Raw genomic sequence first — 27,894 nt, 5'->3', positions numbered from 1 at the left:
AGAGGAAGAGGAGAAAGACTTGCATGATTTTGCTGCTCAGAGACGTACCACTTTTCTCTTCCATCTTTGCGAAATCTTTAAAGATGACCCATGTGGGGATGGGCTTGCTGAACCCCGACACCCCGCTCTGTACCTCCTTGTCACCAAACACATCCTGCGCTGGGAATAAAACTCACTTCTGCTCCTATTAGAAGAATCAAACCTCAAACAGATTTCACTGCCTGCGTTCACGAAAGTTGGGCGTTAGGGTCTAGACATCAGCAAATTGCTTCTTCTTAAGAGATGATCCATTTTATACACTTCCAGCAGGAGAGAGTGTGATGAGGAGGTGTCGCAGTAAAGCATTTCGGCAGCTTCTCCTCCCCCTTCTTTTGCTTATGTGAGGGAAAGAGCCATTTAAGATTTAAATTTATCTCCGTCTTGCACACAGCTGTTTTGGGCTCAGGTGGAGGAGAGGTGGTAGAAACGTCTAGTCTTAGCTATGGAGACGCTGGTTGCGTGCGTGAAGCTGGTTTTAGAGGTTATTCAGGTAACCAGGTGGGATGTCAACGTGTGGGTAGGTAGGATGTCAACATGTGTGCAGTGGGAAAGAAGAGAGGAGTTTGCCAGGTGGATGCATCAGCATCCTTTTTCCTAGTGCCAGAGCAGGCTCAGCATGGAGAGCCACTGGGGCGTGGCTCTCTCACCTTCATTTTGACCCAAATTGTGTTGGGTCTGTTTGCCAGGAGTTTTTAGTGATATTTTAGCCATATCTGCAGACAGTAGCCATGTATCCACCTGTTCCAGGTGTGGGTTCATGCTGAGTGCACTTCAACTTTCCTGATGATTTTCGGTGCTTGCAGGCGTGTCTGGGTGGCACTGGAGATAACTCCTGGGCAGTGGGGCAGCCCCTTCTCTGGGATGGAAGATTTGTGGCTTACCTTCTCCCATCATTCAGAAATAGCTGATGGAGAGCACTGCCTTTGATAGCTCTTTTATAGTCCACTGCAGCTGTATGAAAATCAACTACAAAAGCAACTTCGTTTCATTTAATTTTGGCTCTGGTTGACAGATGTTTTCTGGGTGCTAGAGTTGCCTGCTTGATTTGGTTTTTTTCCTATAATGTTTAGCAGAAATCTTAAGTCAACAAACTGGTTAGTAAATAAAATCTTTATTAAAAAAAAATAATGGATAGACTTAGTAATGAGTCTGCTCGTAAGTTGATGAATGGTGGCCTGGAGCAGGGTGAGATCTGTCCGGGTGCATCCTGTTGGCTCACTGGGGATGTTGAGTCCTTGTGCATCTCCTCTGGGCAACGATGGCTGTGCTGCTGATAGTAAGCGATAAATCTTGGTACTGGCAATGGGAGCTTTTCATTGAAAACTCTTTGTAGCCTGCAGAGAAGGTTTAAAACTAATCAGGTTTCTTCCATGCCCAATCCTACCCGTGTATCACTGCAGAAATCTTTGTGGGTTTCCAGTTGCATCTTATTTACCGTAGTCTGTAATGGCATAATGAGGGTTCTTATTGCTACTTTAATTTAACTGTAGTATCTTCAACAGCATTCAGATGCTTACATTAAAGATGTTGCTTATCAGGGCAAACTTGAACTGCTTAATAGCCTGGACTAGTTGATAATAGTGCCTAGATAAATACTGGTCTGTGATTTTCTCTCTTGCACTTTAATATCTTTGTAGAAGAAGGTGCATCGCAAAACATGAAAATTAGAAAGTCCAGGGGAAAAGCAGTCGCTGAATCATGGCTATAAAGTGGGAATATACTGATGAGGCAGAGAGTTCTTGATTTCAACCTGAACTTCTGTACAGATGAATGCAAAGAAGAGCAGATTTCATCTTTGCTTCCCATGCTGGAATCTCCCTTTGTTCGCATCTGTTCTCTGTTGTCAGACGATCTCTGCGTCCCATGAGCAGTGGGTGCCACCTTCCCTGAGCCACCGGGAATCATGCACGTGGTAGACCCCCTGTCATCCCTGATGCAGATGACACTCTAGGGGATGTCCGGTGGATGTCTGTCTTCCTCCATCCCTGACAGTGATGATTTGGGGTTGGCAATTACTGTCGATGAGTTCCCCACATGAAACTGGCTCCATCACGGCTTTGGGTGTGATGGTTGAGATTATGAGGTCTCTGATGGAAACAGGGTTCCTCAACAAAGCAGTGCAGGGAATGATTGAATGCCGTAGATGTTGCCATGCAGTGTTGAATGCTGGGTTGGGGATTCACCTTCTGGATGGCTGCATCCAAAGAATTATCATCAATGGCTCAAGGTCCAAGTGGAAACCAGTAACAAGGGGTGTCCCTCAAGGGTCCGTACTGGGACTAACAGTATTTAATATCTTCATTAATGATGTAGTGGGATTGAGTGCGCCCTCAGCAAGTTTGTAAAGGAAGCTGAGTGGTGCCATTGATTCCCTTGAGGGAAGGGATGCCAAACAGTGGGACTTGGACAGGCTGGAGGAGTGGGCCCGTGTGAACCTCATAAAGCTCAGCAAGGCCAAGTGCAAGGTCCTGCACCTGGATCGGGGCAATTACCAGTATTAATACAGGCTGGGGGATGAAGGGATGGAGAGCAGCCCTGTGGAGAACTTGGGGATACCAGTGGATGAAAAATTGGACATGACCCAGCAATTTGCGCTCACAGCCCAGAAAGCCAGTCGTCTCCTGGGCTGCATCCAAAGCAGCGTGGCCAGCAGGTCAAGGGAGGGGATTCTCCCCTTCTGCTCTGCTCTGGTGAGACTCCCTGGAGCACTGCGTCCAGCTCTGGGGTCCCCAGCATAAGACAGACATGGACCTGTTGGAGCGGGTCCAGAGGAGGGACAGGGAAATGGTCCGAGGACTGGAACACCTCTGCTATGGAGAAAGGTTGAGAGATTTGGGGTTGTTTAACCTGAGGAGACCTTCTTGTGGCCTTTCAATATAGAAAGAGGGCTTATAAGAAAGATGGAGAGAGGCTTTTTACCAGAACAAGGGACAATGGTTTTAAACTGGAAGAGGGGAGGTTTAGATTGGACATAAGAAGAAATTTTTTTCCGATGAGGGTGGTGAGACACTGGACCAGGTTGCCCAGAGAAGTTGTGGATACCCCATCCCTGGTAGTGTTCAAGGTCATGTTAGATGGGGCTTTGAGCAACCTGGTCTAGTGGGAGATGTCCTTGTCCATGTCAGGGGTTTGCACTAGATGATCTCTGAAGGTCCCTTCCAACCCAAACCCTTCTGTGATTCGATGGTTCCTCCTTATGTCTGTGGCTTTGCTTCTGTGGTGGCTCAACTGATCCTGGGTGCTTTGGGATTGGAGTAGAGCTGAGTTGCACAGTGTCGCTGGCTGGTCTTCCTCTATCCTCTTGGCTTGCCTTGTATCTTTTATTTATATTTTGGCTTACGCTGTCTGCCAGCTTTGTCAGAGCTGTCAGGCTTTCCTCCAGGCTGATGCAGGACACGGACAAAAACCAAGCCTGGAAAATCCAACCACTGGCTGCTGCGACTCCAAGCAAAGCTCTTGCCAGTCTGTATAGAGCTGGGGGTGAGGAGCAAGACCAGGCAGGAAGCAATTCCCAAATGAGAAGATATATTTGAAGAAAAAAAAAATCATTGGAAATGCTCAATTATGGTACTTCTGCTCGGATCTGAAGCCTGGAGGTTTCACGTGCACCCGTGCTGGGGAGGTGAAATGCTCTTTGACATCATTTTGCTACGTGGGGGATTCCAGTTACAGGAGTAACACGCCTAAACCAGGGAGCAGCAAGATGAGAGGAAACAGTTGACGGCAACTTAGAGGAAGCTGGCAAGAGGTGGTGGAGATGGGATATGAAAGAGAGCCCCATCCCTTAGGTGATTTTTATTTGGGCTGGACCATGACGGAGGAATGGATGCTGCAGGGACAAGGCTTTTCCTTGCCCCCTTCAATCCCTCCCATCTATTTTGCTGCCTCTTAAATATGATGTTCCCAGTGATTTTAGAAATCACAGTCCCATTCTTGCTCCAGCTCCAGAGGTATTTTAGCTCAAATGCTGTTTTATTGCCTGCAAATACCAAGGGAGAGGGTTTATGGCTTTGTGGTAGATCCTAGAGAGCATTCGGTAGATCCTAAATCCTAGCAAGCATTTGGAGAAGGCCATCAGAAGTCATCGCTTCCCTGCAAGCATTTTGGTAGGGCACCAAACTCTGTTTTGAGGGCAGAAATCCGTTTCGGAGCAAATTCCTTGGTATAATTGTCTCGGCTACATTTCTTCATCATTATTCCACAGCCTGGATGATGGTCGGATGTATCGTCCTCTGGGTTTTAATGACAGGGAGCTGGAATTTTTTTTTAAAGCTGCTTCCATCTGCACCCAAGTATAAAAAAGCCATCAAAAAAAAGCTATTTACTGGCTGTCAGTTTGGAGCAGCATCAGAAAACGGCTCCACCACCTCCAGCGATAGCTTCCCAACAGCCACTTAGTGCTGAGACATGGCGGGTAAGAGGGACATTAAAACAGCCTGACATCAATCCAGCCGGTTAATCCTGCTGCTTGGCGATGGGGCTACCTGTAATAGCTCCGGTGAAGCTGCGTGGATGTGCAGAGGGCTTTAAAAAATAGAAAGCACTTGAGTTTTGGGGATTAACTCATGCTTTTAATGCTCCTCTTCCCCAGGAGGTCTGCTTGGTGCTTTTATCACCGCCGTGCTCTGGGTTTCCAGGCAGGTGCTGGACTCGTGTCCATCACGGTGGATGGAGAGATGGACACAGGTCCAAGGAGATGGGAAGATGCTCCAGCATTTTGCCATCTCTTGTCTGTCTGCTGCTCCCTTGTCACCTGCCATCCCTTGGTGCTGGGAAAGGAGAGATCGAGTAGTCAGACAAGCCTGGTGATACTCGAGAAGTTCAACCTGGGCAAACTGCTGGTGGAATGGAGCTGGGAATTCCGGGCTGGATGGGACCTCTCATTCCCCCCTGTAAGGTCAGTGGGCGGTTGCTGGTCGGCCCAGTAACCCAGCTTCGCCTTCCTCCCACCCTCCGCTGCCTCCTGCCAAGCTTGTTCATGGAAAATATTAATTAACGTCATTCCCAGGGCCGAGCCGGCACCTTCCACCAGTTGCTGCCTCCTTCTTTGCCAGGTCTGTGCTAAAGAAGGCTGCGCCCTGCAAACCCGCTCATCCCCGTCTGGCTCCCCGTGTGCGTCAGGGTCCATTGGGCCATTTAAGGCTTTGTGGGTCGTTAGCAGCACCTTGAATTTCACCCAAAGCTGCCTTGGCAGCCAGGGAGGAGTCCCGGCCGCGGGAGCTGCCAGCCGGGCACCGTCCCAGCACCGAGCACTGCTGCTGGTCTGGGCTGCGAGGGGAACCCCGGAGCAGGGAGACCGGGATGGCAACAGCATCAGCAGGATGATGCCATCCTCATCAGCACCCGACGTAGCCGTAGGGTTTCTCCCCAGGGCTTTTTAGGGGTGCTGTGGGTTTTCTGTTGTCTCTGTTGGAAAGGACAGGAGGCTTTTTTCTCTTTTTATGGTTCAACCTGCGGGCTGGCGGGGGTCCCACGGGGGTATAATTAGCCACCCCGACAGGTGGAAGGGATCGGATGGCCCCCAGCATGAGGGTGCGCCCGTCACCCCGCAGCCCTGCTCGGCTTCAGCCCGGCTGACACGCGACGGACAACAAACCGCCTTATAGCAACCCAGCCCCAGCATGTTTGCTCTGGCATGCAGGGCAAGAGCAGAAGAGCTGCCGTAAATAAACAGAAGGGGCTTTTCCAGTCACCGAGCCCGGCGGGGAGGCAATCCCAGCCTCACCATCCCTGCCCTAAAACAGCGGTGATGGACGAGGTGTTACGGAAGAAGGGCCGAGCGCTGGGAACAGCGTGGAAAAGCCATTAGAAACTTGAGCTGAGGACACAACCCTGGGATTAGTCGCACATGGTTTGTTTTCTTTATTAAGTATCTCTTTGCCGTAGAGCCAATAAATGTGGTCTGGTACAATGATTGACTTGGAGGTCAGTGCCGGTGAGAGCACTGGGCAGGCGGTGTATCCCAGTCCCAACACCAAGCTGGGACCGTGGCACCATCCCCCTCCAGCACAAGGATTTGTAACTGGTCCTTCGGGTGCCCTGCTGGGAAGAAACAGCTATGTTTCTTGACTTTTCCCTAAAATAGCATCATTCCTGAGCATAGCAGCATCACCGCTGGCTGCGAGGGTGATGCATCCATGTGGCTTTTTGAGACCAGGGCTCTTTTTTCCTGCTCTTCTCCTTTCCAAGTCCATTTTGTGTTGGAAACCACTATACAGAAGTGGATCTTGCATCCTTGGGCGGAGGCTCTGAAGAGCTGCTGCCCTGGCAATAAATAGCAATAATCAACATCAGGTGGGTTTGTAATTAATAGGAAGCTTTCAGGGTGTCACCGTCATCGCATGGATAGAGATCTGGAGGTGGTGGTGGACTAGAAACCTTCCAGCGTGCAGTAGATCTGATGTACCATCAGGCCAACTTGCCGTCACATGAGATGGGTGGCGTTGAACTAGAGCTGGCCCCAGCTATAAGGACAATATGGGATTTCGTGTTGATGCCAGTCAGAAACTTTGGCACACAGCCCAAGAACCTGATATTGTATGAAACATAAAATCCTGGGATTTTGCTCATGCTTCCTTTGGGATCCACTTGGCCTGGCAAAACGGGCTTGGCAGCTCTGCCCGTCCCATGCCACTGGAGCTGTGTAATTTCTAGGCAGGCATCATCATCCATTGCTGCCCATCCAAATAAAGAATGGCTTTGGGCAAAGCGTGTGGGGAAGAGGGGAATGAGAAGATAAACCATAGGCGTTTGCAGGTCTTGTCCATGCAGATGATCTCAGCTGGCCCCACGCCATCTCAGCTTTCAACCTCCCCAGCTCTCCGTCATCCGCAGCCCCTGGGTTCATCCCAGCCTTCAATCCCTAACAGGCTGTGCCTTTATTTTTCCTCTCCCCTAATTCTGTTTCACTTATTTTTAAATCAATTATCAGGTTGAGAGGTTTGCTTTTCTACTCGCTAATATTTTGGGAAAAATTACTGCCCTTGAAAGCTGTCCTGTCACTGCCTTTTCCAAGCATTTATTCTTGGTCTGGGCCGTATCCTGTCTGCAGGTGGAGGTGTCCAGACCAGCATGATTTGGGAGGGAAAAGGTAGAGAATACTGAAAGCTGTTCTCCCAGACCTCTGCTTGATTCAAATGTGTGTTTTCTAGGTGGTTTGCAAGAGAATGGTTGCTTAAACACATCTTTCTGCGCTGGAGGAGATGGTTTTCCCATACCTGCTCTTGCATGGCATAGCCAAAATAAGCATCAGCTTTACTACCAGCTTGGGACAGGCAGGAGCTGGCCTTGCCTACACGGCTGGGATGCTCTAGTCTCTAGTGATGCTTTTCCAGTGCTGGTCCATGGGTGGAAGAGAGCAAACCATCTCTTGGGCTGCATCCAGAGCAGCGTGGCCAGTAGGTCGGAGGAGGGGATTCTCCCCCTCTACTCTGCCCTGGTGAGACCCCCCTGGAGCACTGCGTCCAGCTCTGGGGTCCCCAGCAGAAGACAGACGTGGACCTGTTGGAGCAGGTCCAGAGGAGGGACAGGGAATGGTCCGAGGGCTGGAACACCTCTGCTATGGAGAAAGGCTGAGAGAGTTGGAGTTGTTCAGCCTGGAGAAGAGAAGGCTCCAGGGAGACCTTCTTGCGGCCGTTCAATATTTAAAGAGGGCTGATAAGAAAGACGGAGAGAGACTTTTTACCAAGTCCTGTAGTGACAGGACAAGGGGTAACAATTTTAAACTGGAAGAGGGTAGGTTTAGATTGGACATAAGGAAGAAATTCTTTACTGTGAGGGTTGTGAGACACTGGACCAGGTTGCCCAGAGAAGTTGTAGATGCCCCATCCCTGGAAGTGTTCAAGGCTAGGTTGAACGGGGCTATGAGCAACCTGATCTAGTGGGAGATGTCCCTGCCCATGGCAGGGGAGGTGGACGCCCCATCCCTGGAAGTGTTCAAGGCCAGGTTGAACGGGGCTATGAGCAACCTGATCTAGTGGGAGATGTCCCTGCCCATGGCAGGGGAGGTGGACTAGATGATCTTGAAAGGCCACTTGGAACCCAAACCATTCTGTGATTCTATGTTGGTATGAAACACAGGATTTTGGAGTAATGACAGAACCTGGGCACTGTTTAGAGATGACTGCTTTCAGGTTGCCTATTGGCTTGTAGACTTACTTGCCATTGAAGCTCCTTCAAATAGAGGGGGAAAGTCATAGGAACTGGGTTTTTAAATGAATTTTCAGTGGAAAAGCAGTGCTGTCCCCCCTATTGAGCCAGTGTCCATGTGTCCATCTAGATCCGTAGCCCTCCTGCTGCTCAGTGCCATCCCCAACCTGCAGCAGACAAGTTCCTTGCTCTGCTGCCGACTTCAGCGACCGGCCCCAGGCAGCAGAGCTGCTGAACCCTTCTGCCCTTTTGAGGAGAGAGCTTCCATGGCTCAGCGGGGCCGCCGCTTAATCCCAAAGGTCAGCACAGGGAGCTGCTCCCATGCCCCCAAAGTCAAGTTGCATTAAAAGGGCAGGAGCTCACCTACTTCCCGCATTGTTGGGAAGATGCATTTTTATAAACAGGCGAGAATGATCACGCTGAAACCCTCCCTGTGTTTCTCTTCCCGTGGATTTGTCCCTTTTTCCCCCAAACCTGTGAGAAATTTGAGCATCTCTGCTACCCTGTAGCAAGGAGGTTTGCAGCGTGGGCATCCAAGCGTGGGAGGACCCACATGGGGAAAAAGCAGGCTGCGTCTTTGCTGGTGGAGAAGGTGAACAGGTGAATGGATCTTGGTGTTGTGGACGCTTTGTTGCGCCATGTGTGTTGGGTTGTGTCTTGTCATGGGTGTTGCGGTGTGATGCCTGTCGCCCTGCAAGAGCCAGGGTGGGATCATCAGGTGGGGTGGGACGGAGCATCCTGGATGGAAATGGGTCCCCCTGGACATCATGGGGCTGGGCAGAGCTCCAGGACCTGCTCCTACCCTCCATCCCTCGGGATACATTGGGACGAGCTCTCTGAATTGCTGCATGTTGCTGTCACGGTGTTGGGAACAGATGGAGATTAGGGAGAGGCTGTTCTTTCTCCCACCTCCTGGCCAACGTTCCCAGCCACCCAGACAGAAACCACACCTGAAGGCATTTCCTCTGCCCTGCCTGCATCTCTTCCTGCCTATCCTGCTGCCAAAAACTGCCATTTCCCAGCAGAAAGCCTTGTCCAGGGGAAGCTGTGGAGCACTGCCGATGTCTCCCTCCCACCGGCACAGCTGGCGACTGCGGGGATGGCTGTGAGCGTTCCTGCTCAGAGCCACCAAAATGCCAGGCTGGGAGCACAGAAATGTTTTTAGGGCTGAACATCTTGATGCCATCGTTTTGCCAGTGCCATGCCGTGACCGTGGCCCTGGACAAGAGAGCATCGGCCAAACTCATTCCCAAGGCCTAAGCAGACCGGGTTGAGCTCCAGCCCCGGGCCAGTTTCAGGAGCAAGGTGGTCCAGGCAGCAGTCCCAAATAAGTCCAAAAATGAACGTGCTTCATTCCTGCTCTTCCCTGCTCCTTTCCACATCCCAAGCATGTCTGGGACAGGAAACACCTGTGTACTCTATGAAACCAGTTTCTCCAGCCCAGTTAACCTCTTTGGGACCTCCCAGCATCACCATCTTGCAGGTAGATCATTGCTGTTAAGACTATGGTGGTTTGAGTCTGTAAAATCAGGCACTTGGAAAGCTGTGGGTGAGTGTGTAATGTCTCCCAGAGAAGAGTATTATTTTTAATAGTATTTTGGCATGGAATAGCATTTTGATACGGCAAAGGAAGCACCAACACATCCTTCTCTTCCTTTAGCAACGTACTGGTGCCACCTGAAGGAACCCAGCTCTGGGAACCCATGCTCCCTGCAAGGCTTTGGCTGCTTTTCCCAATGTTGCTCTCTTTTTCCCTCACAGTGCAAGAAGAAGCACACGCTGGTTTGCCCCGACTTTGCCAAGAAAGGTGTCTGCCCCAGGGGTGCCCGGTGCAAGCTGCTGCACCCCCAGAAGAAGCGTCACCCAAGAGAGGCAGAAGATGGGGACCGCAACGAACCCCCTTCCAAGTGGAGACGGGTCTGGGAGGAGACGGGCAGGTAGGAAAGAGCAGAAGAAACTCGCTTTGCTGCTCTTAAAACAGTTTTCTTCCCAACCTGCTCTGGATGCTTCCTCTTCCAGATGTGTATCCATCTGTGTGCTGGTTTATTTTAAGATGTTGCTGATGTGGGTCACTGGGGTGTCTTCTTGATAGAGCCACCACGGGCAATAGGGTTGAGCAGAGTCCGTACTTGGGGGAGAGGTCTCCAGGCAGAGCTGATGGAGAGGAAAGAGATGATAGCCCGCATCTTGCTACCCGATGTGTGCCATTTGAGTGTGGGTATCTTCGCCCTTAGAAATGTGCCACCCAGGGCTTCATCACCTCTGGATATCTCTGAGGCTTTTGTAGACCTTCCTCCTGGGAGATGGAGGAGCCCTGATGGAGACTCCACCACCAAAAGTGGGTACAGCTTATCCATAGCTCTGTGGGAAACTAGAAATCATCATCCCTCTTCCTCTCTCTTCCTCAAGTCCACGGCGGAGAGCAGAGCTGAGCCCTTGGCGTGGTGTCGGGGGGGCTTGTCGTCAGGACTGGACTCACTGCCTGAAGAAGCAGAGGTGGAGATGGACATGGAGATACAATAGGCTTTGTAAAGCCTTTTGATGCTGGGCTGGTTTCTTGGTTAATCCTTGGAAGCTCTCTGAGCTCTCTCTGGGCAGACAATGCTTTTGGGTGCTGGGATGGAGCCCACAGGCTGAGGGACACATTGATCCTCATCTCCCCAGGGAGACAGATTTTTCTTGAGCATGGCACATCCTTGCCTGCCTACAGAATGACTACATCCCAACGTAATTAAAATTAAAGCCAAAATGAAATTTGGCTTTAAAATCCAAAATCTAAAAGTCCTGGTTAGTGGGAGGAGAAAATACCAGCTTGGGTGCTTGGCTCCTACACGTCTGTCTGCGGCAGGACGTGGGGGTGAAGGTGGGATGGAAATGGAGGGATGTGGGAGCTGTGCCCATCTGGTCCATGCTCTTGCCCGGTCCTGGGCCTCATCCTGACCCTGCCTTGTAAGGTAGCAGAGGGGGATGAGCGCTTAGCGGGCTGTCCGAACTTATCCCAGATGACAGAAGAGCCTTGGAATGACACCCAGCTCACATCCCCGGTGTGAACAAGGTGTAAAATAGCTCCTTGCTCTTTTTAGGTAAGGAAGCATGAGTGCAGGGCTGGGTGGCGGGGAGGCAACCCCCTCCCATCCTGGGGACAGCTTCTGGCATCCTCCGCTGCGAAGGGAGCATGCCCAAGCTTGGAAGCTGCTCGGGAGGTTTTTTTTCTTTTATTGGCACCATCGTTGGAGATGTTGAACGGGCTGAAGTGTCACGTTAGCTGGGCTTGGAGAAGGGCAGCAAGGTTGGGGCTGAGCCAAGCCCAGCGGGGCATCTCCGAGCCATCCCTGCTCTCCACACTCTCCATCTCCCCTCTCCTCTGCTCGTTTAGCCCAGCCAGCACCCAAACAGGAGCCCAGCACCTCCACAAGCATCTGAGAGCCGGAAAGGTTGCAGGGAAGCGCAGGGCAAGGAATCCAGTTGAGGAGTGAGAAACTCTGGCTGAATCCGAGCTGGCTCCCAGGAAATTGGGGATACAGAGCATCCTGGGTTGGAGCTCGGAGAGCCTCTGTGTGCGGCTCTGGTGGTTTATCCCAATCTTCCATTGCACATGATGTTGCCAAGAGGGATCATTTTATTTTTCTTTATTATTTTTTGCCTCCTGCAGGAGTGATCCAGCTCAGCTCCATGACGATGGGGAAATACCCGGACCCTCCAGTGCGGAGCAAGAGGTGAAGTTTTGGAAAGAGACGGACACTTCACCAACCAGCTGGCTGCAAAAGCTGCCGTCCTTCATCTCTCTCCAGTCCTCAGAATCCCCTGGTGATGAGGGCTGCAAAGTGGAGAAGGACGAGGACGAGCCAGAGGATGAGCCAGGTAGGAAGCACTTGCTCTGCTTTTGCTCCCACGTGCTCCGAGCTGCTCCGATTCACTGAGCGGGAGAGTTATTCCTGGGCTGCTCTCTGTGGGTTTTGGTGGGATCAGTGTTCCTTGTGAGTCACCAAACCAGTTAACGCTGGGAGCCCAAACTGGGATGGCAACTGGGACTCGCATCTCTGTGGACACAGGGGCACGAGCCCCTGGCTCTGATCCCAAAACCTCATGGTAGGATTTTGTCCCCATCTTTTATCATCTCTTCCTTCCTTATCCTATAAATTACTCGATGATGAATCCAAGCTCGTTCCTGTGGCAGAGCTGCAGCGGTCCCCAGTAGGAGGCTGTTTCAGAGGGATGCAGTGATGCTCTGCCTTACTACTGGACCCACAGAAGGACCTCTGGACCGTCCATCACACGTGTTTCCTGGCATGAAATAGATTTGAAGCTTTGAAATAAAAACATCCCTGGTGGGAGGTGGGTTGGGGTGTTTGCAGCTTGCAAGCTCAAAGGAAGAGCCATGTTAGTCTGAGATGATTTGCTTTATTCTTTTATTAAAAGGCAGGGGAAATCAGTAAAATTTTTGGAAAATGCAGTTTTAGGATGAGCAAAACTTCTTACAAACTCCAACAAGTGAGAGCAAACAGCTTCTGCCTCGAATTTTTTTTTGATTTTTGGAAAAGTTCAGGGAAATGTTTCAACTGTTTGAAACTGAACTGACTGTAGGAAAAAAAGGCAGGGGAAGATTGTTGAAGCAATGAGAAGAAACGTCTTTGTTTCTCTGCAAAGCGGCTCATGGTGGAGGTTAGCTGCATTTCTACTTCTCCAACATTTTTCTTGGTTCCTTCTCTCCTAATTCAGCTCCTACACTGGAAAGTCCTTTAATCACCAGCAGCTCTGCAGGAAGGGACAGGACTTTGGGGCACTCTGGGGATGTGTCTGCAGGAGCAGAGGTGATGGAGATGGAGAGGCAGAGATCATGCCTGGTCCTTCCCGGCGCTGGGTGGGAGGTTTTTGACAGGATGATGCTTCACGCTTTCCTTTTCATCTCCTGTCCCTCACTGGAGGGATCTGCAGCAGTGGCATCTCCTGAGCACCATCGCAGAAAGAGAGGCAGCATCTGGCTCAGAAATCAAAATATTTTGTGGCAGTAATGATGAAATCCTCACTGCCAGCTTGGCTGGCACAAGATGTGCCTCAGTATGAACGAAGGGCTGGAGCATCCCTCCCTGTCTTTGATCCCGAGCGTGCAGCCAGAGCAGAATCCCGCTGGGAGAAGGGATGAATTCGGCACTGAAAGCTGGGCTGGGGTGTTTGCCCAGTCATCTGTAAGCGGGTACCGCAGATCTGCAAGGCTGTGCCTGGCTCAACCACGAAGCACTTCGAGCCAGAGAGGGCTGAGATGCCTTAACGCTGTCGGAAAGAAAATTCCCAGGATTAGCAACATATTCCTGAAGTCACAGGCAAGCGCTTGTGCTGTTGAACAGCGGTGCGGTGGAAACAGCGAGGGACTTTTCCAGCTGGGAAAGCCCCTCTGTGCAACACGGGGTGAAGCACTCGGCTTCCCTTTCCAAGGATTTCTTCCCCCCGCACACCTCCCTCCTTCCCTCTCCTTGGCCCTGGTTCAACTCCCTTTTGATCTCGGCAGCAGGGCCAGGGAAGCGCTCCCAAAGCAGCAGCTTAATCAGGTTTTTTTATCTCTGTGATGAAGACAGAGCAATTAATCCGTGGACAAGAAAGTTGTCGAAATGCCCTGGATTGCACTTGGCAGCCTGGAGTAACTCGGTCGAGAGGGCGGAGGCATCATCCTGGCAGTGAGGGCATCCTTTTCCTTTTAACTCCAGTTTGCACATTCAGGGGAGTAAGATTTCCAGGCGTTTTGGGTGGGAGGATGAGTAGAAGGAGCTGGTTCGGTCCAGGGATGTCAGGAGGAAGACTACGGGGAGCTAGCGGGTACGGGGTCGGGGCGCGCATCCCTCTGTGCTCCTTCGCCTTTGCCCGGGGAGCACATGGCATTGGGAAAGCAGATGCTGGACGATCCGTAGGAAAGGAAAACGAGGCAGGAATTGCAGATGACTGTAAAATCATCTGATGATGAAGCAATTCCCCTGCCAAAGGGATGCAGCGATCGTGCATGATGAGTCCAGGCGCGAGGATGCTGTTTGGTGCCCGGGTTTGCCTATGCCCGGTGCTGAGACGCGCTCAGTAATTAATGTCTCATCTCAACACACAAACGAAGGGGCTTTGGGACACAGCAGCAACTGGGGACCACCATAATCTAGCAAGAGAAAAGGAGCCCTGGCCACTAAGAAGCCATCATCCTGAGAGGGCGCAGGATGAGGCCATTGATGCTGCTAAAGGACCAAATGCTTCATGGTGGCCAAATCACCTTTAAAGCCAGGACTGGTGCTTGTGAGCTTGAGGTGCTGTTTTGAGCTAAGCAGGTGGTCAGGATGAGTCCTTGCATAGCTCTAGGTAGTAGCTGGTGTTGGCAATGGGATTTGGGGGTCTGCGTCTTCCCCACTGCAGCCTTTGTATAAAGGATAATATTCGGTTTCTGTTTGTAAAGCCTGAAGGTGACACGCAAATTGTCTGGGTAGTAAATAGGGAGGAGGACAGGTTATTATTACGGAGTGAGCTGAATTGCTTGGTTAAACAGTCACAATTTGAGAAAATGCCCTTTTAATACTGGTAAATGCAGGAGGAATGAAGAAAAACCCTGGCTCTGTGTACGGGAGGGATGGAGTGGGGGTTTGGAAATGACCTTTAAGGACCAGCATGTGCAACAGCATCAGCTTGCGGGGGTCTCGGTGGGGTTCTGCAGCCTCTGGCCTTGGGATATAGAAAAAGGGGACGGGAAAGGAGTGATGTGGTTGGCATGCATGGAGCAGAGCTTGCTGTCGTCCTCCCATGAGGAGGGTTCCCAGCCTACAAGAGGAGCCTTGTAATTTGGGGTCGGAGGAGTCATTTGAGGGCGCTGGTGCTTTTCGAGCATCCTCCGAAAAACCCATCCATGCAGCATGGGGAGACCAAACCACTTCCAGCCAAGCATCCTGGCCAGGAAGGGTGGGCTTGGTGGCATCTCATCCTTCACCTCGTTGTGTTCTCCATCCAGGAGGGCAGAGCCAGAGGGAGCACGGGCTCCCCTACCCCTCCGACACCCGTTTCCAGGTAATGGGCCTTTCCATATTTCACCTTCCAGTTAAATAGCCTGCGCTGGAGCCTAACTGGCCTCCCCGCACTAATTGTAAGCAAGCGCACCAATGCAAACCATTCCAATCGAGTGCTAATTTAATTAGAAAGCACCCATTTTAGTTAATTTGTTCGAGAAGATCACTGAAAACTCCTGGAGAGAACAGATGTTCCCCTCTCCCCCGATGAACATTCAGGGGTTTGTAAATGGCTCCACTCAGCCTTGTTTAGGAGAGAAAAGAGGATTTTATAGCTGCAAACGACCCTTTCTGTAAACATTTTACAGCTCTCTGCACGTTTGAGTGACGATAAACCCCTAGCAACTCGGCGGGCTGCAAATTTGCGACCATACGGCTATCATTTTATTGTCATATTTCACGGTCGTAACGTTAATGGAAGATGCTCGCTACAGTCTTTTTTAACGGCTCCGCTGAGCACGCTCAAACGCTTTGGCTTTGGAGGAATTCGTGGAGGTGCAGCGCTTCTGGGTTTGTTTACAGCTTTCACTTCTGGAGGAATAACTTTGGAAATGCAAATCTCCTCTCTTCTCTGCCGGGCTGGACCCATGCTTGAGAGCCACCCTCAACAGGGCATGTGACCGCGGGGATGGGCAACACCTTGGTCCCAGATCCTGGTCTGACCATCCCCAGCTCCTGGAATTTCGGAGAAAGCCGGTGCTGCCAGTCCTTGCGTGCATGCGGCTGGTCCCCCTCGGCTGCCCCGAAGGTCCTATTGCCTGTAGCATCTCCTTTAATGCTGCTTCTGACACCAGCTCTTTGATCCAAAACTTGTTTTGACAGCCAGGTAGGGCAGCCAACCCTTTTGATCAGTGTGAGCTGGTGGCAGAAGATGCTCTGGAGCCTTCGAGAGACCATCTGCGTGGTTGGGGTTGGAGGGCTAGGACACAAGGGGGTTGTCCTGGGATAACAGGAGCCAGCATCCGCTGTCAGCTTTGACCCCATTGGGACTTAGTGCAGTTTGCTCCTCTTGGTAGGGTCATGGACGAAATGTTTTTGTGGATAAAATACAGGGAACTGGTTTCTCTGTGTAGTCACAAACATCTTGTACATCCTGTGCTCCAACCCCAACCATCTTGGTGGCCTCCACTGAACTCACTCCAGTATGTCCGTGTCCTTCTGTACTGAGGAGCCCGCAGAGCTCCAGGTGTGGTCTTGCAAGTGTTGGATATTTTCACAGCGCTACCAAATCAGCCCGATCCTGAAAAGCACTGCTAATGAAGCATTTAGTGCATACCTCAGTGCTGAACTCAGACTTCTTCGTGATAAATCTGAAGCCTTTTGTTTATCCAGGGGAACAATTTTTCATGTAGTTTTCTTATATTGATCCGTTATCTCTTGTGCATCTCCATGGAGAGTCTGGCTCCATCTTCAACCACCTTTAAGTAACAGAAGACAGAGATTATTTGAACACAGCTGAAGGTAGTTGAAGACAGCAATTCCCCATTAGTCTTCTCCAGACAGAAACACCCCAGTTCTGTCTCTTCCAGCCCAGTTACCTTCAGGAGGCATCTGAGCCACCTTGGACTTCTCTGAGGACCTTGAGTCCTAGCTGGTAGGGAGCAGAGGTCTTGGCCTACTTGGTAGGGCTCATTGCCTCTTCTTGGAAAAGGTGTTGGCCATGATGGCCAATGTCATGGCCAATGGCTGAAGTCACAGGCCAATGGCTGTGCCTGCAGCTGGTCCACCTCCATGGCTTCTTCTTTGGGTGGGACTACATCCACAGCCTCTTCTTCAGGTGGGTCACCTCCATGGCCTCTGGATCTCCCATGACTTGGCTGAGGGCAGCTGTTCTGTCCCACACAGTCTTCCCAGCCTTTCTTCTCCTCCTCTATATATTTCTCCTTCAGGTTTTCTCCATTGACTTGTCATTGACAGCACCCACTTTCTGAGCAGGGTCCTGGTGGGTCTCCCCCGCTGCTGGTAGGGGTGTTATGGCCAACTGTTGTCAGGCCTTTCTTGGAGCGTTGGTCACTGGAATGGACCTCTCTTCCCCAGAATCTGGCCTAGGTGCTGGAGAAGCTCTTTTCTGGGCCTCCCAACTTTTGAGGAACCTGCTTGAAGCTCTTGGTGCATCACCCAAAGGGTGGCAATAACTCCGTGACTCTGCTGTACCCCTGCTCGCTTTATGCCTCCTGGGTGCTCACAGCAGCAAGAAACTCAGCAAGCTGTGGAGCCAGATCAGTGGACCATCTAATACGGGCTGTGGGACAGTGGCCGGTGAGGTGGTTTGTGACATCTCAGGGCTACTGAGATGTGTGCCTGGCTTGGTCACCCACCAGGTTGGGAAGAGTGAGGGAGATGACGGGCTGAGGGCTGCTTTGCCTTGGATTATTCCCATGTGGCCTTTAGCTTGCAGAGAGCCAAGGGGCTCTGCAGGGCTGCTTCTGGTCCCCTCATGGGTGCTTGGGGCAGGTCAGACTGATGGGACATGGTTGCAGATCATCTGAGATCTTCGATCACAGTAATTTTAGCCACTGCAAGCAACTGAACTCTTTATGCAGGAACAGGGGTTTTAGCAGGACAGTGGTGTTTGACTTTTGCGTGCCTCAGTTTCCCCATTTGCTGTATTCTAATTAGCAAAAGCTCTGAAGCTCTGTTGGTGGTTTGTGGGTGGCTTGAGGAGCTGCAGGGTGGAAACATCTGGGAGGGCTGGGGATGGGTTTAGGCATGAGAGGAGCAGATAAACCATCTCCTTTGTGTTTTGGGGGCAGCTACGTGATCTCCATGTGGGTGTGTGGCTGCCAGGGTGCTGCATCCATGTGCCAACACCGAGGCTGTTGCATGTCACGTGCCATCTGCTCGAAGGTGTTGCGGCAGAGCGAGCTGGTGCCCCGTGGGCCCCCATGATGGACTTCTGCTAAAGCAGATGCCATGAAGTCTTCTGCTGCCAGAGCTTCTCCCTCTCCGCAGGTTCCTCTGCTGGCCCCTCATTCTGCTCTGGCAACCGATCGACTCAGGATCCACGTGGCAGGACCTTTTCCTCAGTCCCCGTGGAGATGCCACCAGTTTGTACGGGTTGACCACACCACAGTCATCTTCCTTCCCCTGCAGTCCTAGGCCATTCTCAGGTCCAAGTCCAATCCTTAGGATCACAGGATGGAAGGGACCCGGGGCGGTCAATGAGTCCAACCTCCTGCTTAAACCTGTCCAACCTCGACAATGAGGTCCAGCTCATCATGTCTCTGCTTGTGACAGCTGAGAAGTCAAGGACATGTGGCTGGGGATGTGTCGCTTGGCAGAACCTCTTCAGAAGGCATGTAGGAGATAGCAGGAGTAGGTGGAGGCACTTTGATGGTCATGGTGAGAGCTCATGGGAGTTACAGGACCTCCCAGATCCTCAGCAGATGATACCAAGGGGACAAGGACAAGCAAAGGAGAGGAAGGGCAGCAGAACACCAAGCCCTGAAGTCTGCAGGGAAAGGAAAAGGGAGTTAAGAGCATGCTTGATGTACCTCCTCGTCCTTAAATCAGCCTTCCCCTGAGGTCTTCTGCTCTCGTAGGATAAATTAGCAGGGTCCGGACAGGGAGCAGGAAATCTCCATCTTCCTTCCTGATGGTACCCGTGAACCCTCCCTGTCTCGTGGCTTATCAGCCAGGAGGGCTCTGGAGCAGCGTGGACCTTGGTGGTACCTTCCCAGCTCTTCTCCTGGCACTTGGCAGATCTTTCTGGTAATGGAGAGGGTCATCCATGCACCTGGCAGGTGGTGATGGGATGCTCCTGTGCTCACTTGGATCTCCTCCTCACCTTTGCTGGGTTATCCCACTGCAGGTGGATGCTTCTCTTGCCAGCCCCCTGGCCGACGCGTGCTCCATCAGGCATGCAGGGAGAGTTTAATGAGAGAGCATCAAAACTCTTTTATAACTGAATTAACAAACCTTTAATAGAATTGCTTTTCCTAATGCAAAAATCTATCGAGCTGCAGGTAGTGGGCTGCACCCATCCCTTGAGCAGGACAATGCGTATCAGTCTAATTGGTTTCCTGTTAACGGGCCGGATCTGCTCGGGTCGTTAGCAATTGCATCTTCTCCTCCTGAGTCAGCAGGTCCTTACGGTTTTGGGGGCTGTTTGGTGGTGGAGGTCTCTGTAGTGGGGGAGGTTTAGGTTGCTTTCATACACCCTGGATAGTGGTTTCAGACATCTTCTTCTTGGTCATGGGTGCTTCCTTCCCAGCCCAGAGATATAGGTGGGCTGGTACTCAGGCTGGTGGACCTCACCAAGGGGACTCCTGGGTGGACCTTGCCCGTCCCTCTGCAGCGATGCCTTATATCTGGCAGCCCTTGCCTCCATCCCTCCACCCTTCCATCTCCATCCCCTACTAAAGCCCTGATCCTGCTGCAGGACACCATCAGGCTTGGGGTACCATCAGGCTTTGGGGTACTGCAGATAACATGGGTGTTGTTGAAGGCTGGGGTTGGATCGCCTCGGTTTTGGTGGTTCTGGAAAGGTCCAAAAATCCAAAATTTCACTGCTGTTTAATTTCCTTATTGCAAAGTGGCCAATTTAGTTGAAACTTCCAGTAAACCCGATGAGTGCTGTGACTTTTTCTAATTGGGCTCTCGCTCTCAATCAGAATCATTGTTTCTTAGCCCACAAAAGGCTGTCGAAATTACTCTTCTCTGATTTACTTTCTGCCTGGACCGAGCCACCTGCATGTTTCCAATCCTCTTCCCTGATCGATTTGCAGGCGACTTTCAGACCTGCCAAGTCTCACTCCTTTGCCAGGACTGAAATCTACTTCTTCCATATTAATTTTTTACCCATTTTTTAGGGTCTCGTCCACCTGTGGCAGAGGGTCTGGAGACCAGGGCTTTTAGACTTGACTCAGGATTTCTGAAGACCCCTCTTGTTCAGCCCGCTGCCACTTGGCAGCCCTGTTGTTCCACCCCTGAGTTGTTTAATGACCTAGAAACTGGAGATGGAAGAGCTCTCCGAGATGGTGAAAATCCATCTTCTTCAGGGTAAGCTTCAGCTCACCAGTAAAGGACAAACGTGGTGTTCACCATACGTCATCATGGCCATGTCAATGTGTACCACCAGACCACAAAGCATCTCTGCATGCCCGCAAGCCGACAAAGCCTCTCTCCCACCACTGCAGCTCATGGCTGGTGTTCTGGTTGCTTTTTTCCTCCTAAAAGAAGGAATTAAGGAGAAGAGACACAGAAAACACCTCCTGGCACAGATGTCCTGCTCTGCAAGCATGGCAGGAGATGGGCACTGCTAGGCAGCAGTGGGACATCTACTCCAGCCTGTCCCTGCTTCAGACATCCTGGTTAGGAAGCAAGAAAAGATCTGAGCATTTTTCCTTCTGGACAAAGCTGCTCACGACATCCCAGCCTTGATGTTTCCCTCACTTGAGGGGCAGAAGGTCTGGGTGGAACAGCAGCAGGGTGAGTTTTTGGTGCAGTTGTCTCACCGGATGGATTTAGTGCAGGATCAAGCCAAGGAGATCCAGCCCCTCAGCTGCTTCTTCCATGTGAAAAATCATTTGCTGAAAATTCTGGGGCTTAGCCCTTGCTGCTTGCCTTTCCACCCCACCTTTTGTTCTTGGGCTTTATTAAAAAATAATAATAATTTTCATTTATTAAAAAAAGGCATCTCCCAGCCTAAGTTTCTCCAGGACCTGACTCTCAGCCGAGCACTTTTGCTGCCAAAGGAAAAGCCGTTTCCAAGGCAGATTCAGCCTCCAGGTTCCCCCAAAGCGTGCCGGGAAGAGGTTAAGGGATATTTTTCTTTTGTGAATGGGGGAAAAAAGTGTGTGTGGGGGAGTGGGACATTTCTTCTTGTGGTGTTTAACCTTGAGCATCTGGCAGGGAGATGCTGGGATGCGTCTTGATGCTCCGAGCCATTGGGTGGAAACTTTTGCATCCCCTTTTTTGTATCAATAACCAGAGCATTAGCTGACTGGCTGTTAAAAAAGCTGCTAATTGCAGCCACCTCATTAGCCCGCTCTCCTTCGGGAATGGGTTTATATTTTTTATCTGGGGCCATTTTCAGACAGGGTTAGCTCTCAAGGAGGAGCAGGGCAGCTGCGGGTACCGTGCCCCATGCGAAGCCCTTTCCTAAAGCCCGGCTGGATGCAGGAGAGGACAAAACCCCTTAGGAGCATCGGGAAAGGGATGGAGACCAAACATCCCATCAGGCTGGAGATTGGTTGGGAAGGGAAAGCATCAATATAACCAGCTTTCCCTCCGGCAAAGCTTTTAATAGCCGGATGGTGGAGTTTGAAAAGCTGCAAGCGAGCCGTCTTCCCCTGCATCCTCTGGCTTTGGGGCTTGGGTGTTTTCCACAGTGATGTTGGACATCTCCAGCCACTTTCTCTCTCCCCAGCTGCCTTCCAGCCTCGCAGTGGGGGAAGACAAGCAATTTTTTAAACCCTCTTGTGATCAGAAACAGTGGGCAGGGAGAGAATTTGGGGACAAGGACCAGACCCACCTCCTCTTATCCCCCATCCGAGGGGATTCCCCACCTTTAAATCCCTTTAAATCCCCCTGTATCAGCATCTGGATGAAACAAATTTTGTTTTAACTTTCCTGTCGGGTGCAGCTGGAGCCACTCGGCTCAGCAGCGTCTGGGGGAAGGCCAGGTTTTATTGAAAAATATAATGGTGCCACCTGAAGCGTGATTTACTGCACTGTCCACTCCTCGGACTTGATAATATATTTCTATTAGATTTCCTTCTTTTCCCTCCCTTCTCCTCGTGAAGAGTGGCAAGTTTCTCCGTCTGCCTGACACCTTCGTAGGCTTAGGCAAAATAAATGTTGATTTTCATCAGGAGGAAGAGCGCTGGAAGTCCTAATTCTCCGGCGAGGCTGACAAGCTCAGCAAAAGCCGCCCAGCTTTCGATGGAAAGCTCGTGATCCAGCCCCAGTTCTTCTCTTTGGAAGCTGTTCAATCATCGTAATGAAAAAGGGGTTTCTTAGCCTGGCTTTCGCTAACTAGAAATTATATACCTGGTTCCTGGAAGATGGATTGCGTGGCTGCCGAAATGCAGAGAAGAAAGCGGGGGGAGAGAGTGAAGGCGCGCGAGATGCGACCCAAGATTGATCACGCCATTTGCAGGATCTCCCATGCACAAAAGCGGAAAATATATTTTTGTTTGCTGGGGTGGGTTAAGTGACACCCCTGTTTTCTCCAGGTCCCCCCTGCAAGCCCCAGCTTTCGTGGCAGGGAGTTTCAGGATTCAGTGTTTGCCCATCCCCGGCTGTCCCCCGCGGGCTGAGGCCTCCGCTGCTCCATCCTTTCCAGAAGCAGCATCTCCCTCCATCCGAGGTGAGAAACTGGACCAGTTTAGTCCTTTTACAACCTATTTTGGGTTTATTTCGTTATTGCCCTCCTTGATTTTTTGAGGAATGCATTTGAAATGAGGCACGGATGCTCTGAAAGCATCTTGCCTCTGTGAAACCCCGTACCGAAGTCAGGAAGCTAATTACGGTCGATTTAAAAAATCACTTTTCTTTTTCTCCCCCCAAAAAAGAAATCTATATTTCTACTTCTGTAATCATATTTGCTTTGAATTGGAAAGTGTGGGTTTCATAATGCTGCGTGGATATTAGCTAATGAAGTTTCCTTGGGGGGAATCGACCTGTTTCCACCGTTCTTGGACTGGGGCTGCAGTCGCTGCGGGGCAGGAATGAGGAAATGCTGATTTTGACCCGTTGGGGTTGATGGGCAGCAGCTCTGCTGGACCTTAATTACAGCAACTGGGGCGGGTTTTGGAAATCCCAGGCTGGAAAAACCATCTGGCTCAATGCAAAAGGGATACTTGGGGTCAGCTGGAAAATTAGGAGGGTGGTAAGAGGCCGAGCGGGGTGCGATGGGCGTCTGTTCGGCATTGCCGTTCCCTGAAGCCAAATTTGGCTGCGTCGCCGGTGACTAATAGCTGAGTCCGTTGTGGCTGCTGTGCAGCCCTCTGATGTATGGGTGTTATATTAAGGGTGGAAAGGTGCTAAATGAGCCCTCTTTATTTTACATAAATTAGCTCAAAAGCTATGTATCACTGCCACAACGGCTTAGACTCCGAGCAAGTTTGTTTACCCAAGTTTAAAAGCAAAGAAAAACTCTTGGTGACTCCCCATTGTTGGATGCTGCTTGAGTTCCTCACCCCTCCTGCCTCCTCTGCCCCAAAACCTTCTCCTTTGGGCTTTTAAAGCTGCTCAAAGGTGCCCACGGTCCCACCTCCGCTTTGGGCATCATCGTTTGGGAAGTGCGATGTGGAGCGCCGATGCTGGGTTTTTGCAGAAACATGGGCAAGTTGCGTGCTGCTCATCCAGAACATAAGCATCTGGAGGGCAGTTGGGCTGGATTCCCTGTATCTTCTCCACGTTCTTCTCCACCTCCTGTAATCCCAAGTGAGAGGTGACTTTTCCCACTAAACCTCATTGCTCAATGAGCTGTGGGATCCTTTTTTCTGGGAAAACTCCTCCTTTTCCTGTCCGCATTCATCTCGGTGTCTTCTTGCCCAAGCAGCCACCACTTTCCTGCCCACTCATCAGTCTGGTAGGTAAAACCCCATAACCACCTCTCCGAACTCTTCAGGGAGGGAAAACAGGAGAAATTGAAGAAAGGTATTGTCCAGCGTTGTGGCTGAAATGGAGAAGGACTTCACGTCGTCCACCCTGGTCCGTGAGATGTGCCTGGACTCATCCTGCAAAGAGGTCACCTTCCAGAAGCACTTCCCAGGGTTTTGGCTTTATACGAGCATCTGGGACCCTCTTTTGGGGAGGCACAGTGCTCCAGCAAGCTGAAGTCATCACCTGGAGCATCTTGGGGGGGTTTGGTCCCCAAACCTTTCACCGGCATGAGTTAACCTCTTGCTTGCTGCTGCTCTGCTCTTCCCTGCTCCAGCCCAGCCCTGGAGCAGGTCACAATGCTCACGCTGTGCCGTAATTTGAAAGTTCAGCTACTTTTTATTTTCTTTTTTCACCCATAACTTGGGGATTTGTGGCTGATTCGCTTCTCTGCGGTGGAAAGGGACCTGTGAATGCCTTCGTCCTGTGCTGCTTGCACGTGGCTGAGGTTGCTTGGGGATTTGGGGAACCAGCCACCTCCATTCCAGCCATGGCCAAGGGGGACATCAGCTCTGGGCTCAAAGGGAGTCACGTCCCCACCCCAAAGGGACCAATTCTGTACCGAAAGGCTGGGGAGGAGGGGACTGCAGGGCAGCAAGGCCAGGCTGAGCACCACGCTGGGGACACACGTGTCCCCACCAGCGGGCTGGCACGGCGGTGGGGGACCCTCAACCATCGCTGTGGGCTTCGGGATGGGAGGCATGGGGTGCAATTAGGTGGGCTCGCTTATTTTTCTCCATTTGTTCACTAATTAATCCTTCTCGTTGGCAGAACCGTGCCCTCTGGGGCAGCTTTTACTCTCTTTTCCCTGAGCACGAAGCGCTGGGGCTGCAGGAGCAGCAGAGGAGCGCAGGATGCTCCTGCGCCTGCATCCCAAGGGATTTCCAAGGCAACCCAAGCCAACCGCAACGACTTTCTCCTCTTTTCTTCCTTTCCGCTCCCAGGCACTGCCAAACGGAAGAGGACTTTGCCGCTGGCATCCTTGCGGGACTCTGAAAATGCCCGTCTTGAGGAGGGTGGTAGAGGTGAGGCCAGTGGGTGCTATCGGGGTTGGGTGCTGCCGGGGCAGAGGACCACCCGCATCCCCAGTGCCCATGCCCATCTCCGGTGCGTTAGCCCACCATAACCGGGCAAGGAGAAGCCTGGGGCTGTCCAGATGTGTGTCACCCACCTCCCACCATCACCTTTTCCTTTCCTCCCTCCAGGCAAACGGCTGCAGATCAAGCCCCGTCTATGAGCAAGACCTGACCCCGCGGCAGCCGACCAGCTCAGGAACCGCAGAGCCGGGCACGACCTGGCACCTACCTCAGGACGCCGCGGCCAGAAGCGGCACCCCCTTCTCATCTTGCTTTTCCGGGACATCATTTTGGCAAGGAGCCGGGTGGCAGCGTGGGGAAGTGCCACCCGTTCCTGCAGGGAAGCAGCTTTGTTTGACGTATTTTAATTTGCCAATAAATTATCTTTTCAGCCAGTTTATTGAAGGCAAGCCCTGCCACCAGGCTCCTTGGATGCTTGCGGGGCTGGGAAGAGGGTCCCATCCCCATCGGTCTTCCTGCAGATCGTGGCTCTGCTGCTGTCCCGGACACGAGGTGACATGGGGACCTGAGGAGCTTAATGCCATCACCAGACGTGCCCGCATCCAGGTCAGCCACTATATTGGGGACAAGTGTGGCCGGTGGTCACAAGTCACCGTGCCGGATTGTAATGGGGTGTAAAGCCCCTGCACGGCTCAGCCCTGGTCTCTCCATGTCCAGAGGCCACCTGCATCCATCCCGCTCCATCTCCTTGGTTTTGGGAGGAGATTTCTTGGAGCGGAGCCGTGTGCCAAGAGCATCCCTAGTGGAAATGTGTGTTGGGAGCAGTGCTGAGCTCACACCAAATGCTCCTGCAGCATGTCGGGGTCTCCCATGGCCGGTTGCACCCTGATCCCCACCTCTCCCCACCTCACTGGGGGTTTGGTCTCCCTTGGGAAACCCAAACCAGCTCTTTGGGGTTTTTTGCTCCAAGAAGGAGCAAAGTACGGAGGGAGCATTGTGCAAGCCGAGTACTGCCAGCCACGCAGCTGCCAGCACGACGGGTTTTTGCATCCATGGGTACAATTTCCACGGGGATTTCAGGGCTGTTCCCCCCCCACGGATGCCATTTTGGGGACAGCTGCAGGATCTCCCCTTGCCAAGAGGTGCCGAGAGCTGGGACCATCCGTGAAGGGCGGCCGGATTTGCCCATCCACTGCTACTCAATTGCAGCACCTTCAGGCAAAACCCTGCGGGAAAAAGGCATCAGTGGGGACGTGGGTGAGCACTGGGACTCCCTGGGGACCCAGCACCCAGGTGCGCTTGGCGGTGGGGTGGGCGACGGAGCCACCACGATGCCATGGGCTCAGGTGCGCCGGCGGCTCCGGCAAAGGGCTGACGGCTGCAGTTTCGCCCCCCCGCACCTGGGCAACATGGGTCCCCACGGGGGTTTCCCTTCCCCAGGTGACCCCCATGGAGGGGTCTTGTTATCACCCCACATCTGGGATGCACCCCCTTGCCCGGTTCGTGGTGGGGGATTTATCGCCTGGTTTGGGTGGCTCGGGGCATGGCGTGCCACCAAAAGCATTAATGCCTGTCACCTCCCTGGGCTCCGGTTTAAGGATGCTGCCCGCTGCTCAACTGGCAGCTGGTGGGGGGGGTTAGTGCCACTTGGAGACCAGTTTGGGGTGGCCCTGTCCCCAGCATCCCCCCAGCCCTTGCGAGGACCAGCGGGTCTCCCCCCTCGGGGCTGCCCTCATACCCCAGCGTGTGTACAGCGAGCTGATTTTTTAATAAAAACTTTGTCGTCTCCGTTGATATTAAATGTCTTTTATTAACCTGTGTGTTTTGATATGTAAATAAAGAGTTTCTTCCCCAGGATGCCTGGTCAGAGTGTGGCTTTGCTCTTTTTTTCAGCAACACTGCACAAACACCCCCTTGAGGAGCTGGCTAATGCAGGTGGAGGGGCCGCTCTAATCCCCAAATCTTCTGAGGTTTTTAATTATTATAATTTTTTCCCTCCTTACCCAGAAAGGATGTTTCTTCACATGGTGGTTTCCTAAAAAAACCCACCCTAAATTCACTAAAAATCACCCCAGCAGAGAGTATGATGCTGCGAGTCCCCAGGGATGGCCAGTGCAGGGTGATGGTGGCCGGGAGCTTCTGTGCTTCCCGTAGCCGTGGTTCCCTAACGAGCAGGCTAACGGGGATTAAGGCTCGCTCTTCACTAATTAAGCGAAGCAATGAGTAGCTTGCTGAGAGCCGCGGCTCTGCCGCCCACCGGCGCTGCTGCTCCCTTCCCGGGGAGGATTGTAATTTATGGCCGGCTGTCGTTAAAGCATTGCTTGGGGGTGATTAATTTCCGAGCAGGGATAAACGCGGCCCCTGGAGAGGTGTCGCTGAGCCCCGGTGGGTTCCCTCGCTGCCTCCAACAGCCACGACGCCTCGGTGATGGGCCCCAATGGGGGTTTATCCATCCTCCCCATCAAGCCAGGGTTACTGTGGTGGTGGGTGCATGGCTGGGTTGTCCCATGGCCCCGGCAAGGACGTGCCCTGGGGGTACCTTGGCTGGAGGGCACCATAAATATTTCCTGGAAAACCCTCCTGCGGTGGGTGCTGCTGGCACAGATCTTGGTCCCCAGCTGGAGAAGCTGGTGCCAGGCTAGCATCGCCCGCCGGCTCACTTTTCTGCCTGTCATCTGGGTGGCTGTCCCCTGGCGTCCTTCTCCTCAATGCCCGTAGCTGGTCCCACCACGGGCACGAGCCTCTTCGCATAGTTATTCCCCTTCCCAAAATGATTTCTGACCCTTCTCTGTGCGGCGACACCCGGGTTTGTGCCGCAGGTGCTGGTGGAGCATCGCCAAGATGGTACCACCAGCTCATGGGGTGCGTCATGGTAGACACCACCCTCACCATGGCGTGATGTCCTCACGAGGGTTCCCCGAGCCAGCAGCACCCCAGATTGGGTGCTGTGCATCATCACCCCATCATCAGTCAGCTGGGGAAACTGAGGCAGCACCCACACGGGTACCCAGGCACCCGGCCCCGCTCAAAGG

At 52.1% G+C, this 27,894-nt stretch overlaps 1 protein-coding gene across 1 annotated transcript in view; it reads left to right on the top strand.

Moving 5' to 3' along the window:
* Positions 1-26,719, top strand: part of ZC3H3 (zinc finger CCCH-type containing 3) — a 179,321-nt gene extending 152,602 nt beyond the window's left edge. Inside the window, exons 10-13 of the mRNA XM_069780176.1 lie at positions 9,949-10,124; positions 11,840-12,048; positions 24,770-24,850; positions 25,031-26,719. Of these exons, the coding sequence (XP_069636277.1) occupies positions 9,949-10,124; positions 11,840-12,048; positions 24,770-24,850; positions 25,031-25,062 (498 nt within the window). The 3' untranslated portion in view covers positions 25,063-26,719. The remainder of the gene's footprint in view (positions 1-9,948; positions 10,125-11,839; positions 12,049-24,769; positions 24,851-25,030) is intronic.
* Positions 26,720-27,894: the final 1,175 nt, after the last annotated feature.

Source organism: Haliaeetus albicilla, chromosome 3, assembly GCF_947461875.1.
Source record: "Haliaeetus albicilla chromosome 3, bHalAlb1.1, whole genome shotgun sequence".
Taxonomy (NCBI): Eukaryota; Metazoa; Chordata; class Aves; order Accipitriformes; family Accipitridae; genus Haliaeetus; species Haliaeetus albicilla.
This window is presented reverse-complemented; position numbering and strand designations above follow the sequence as displayed.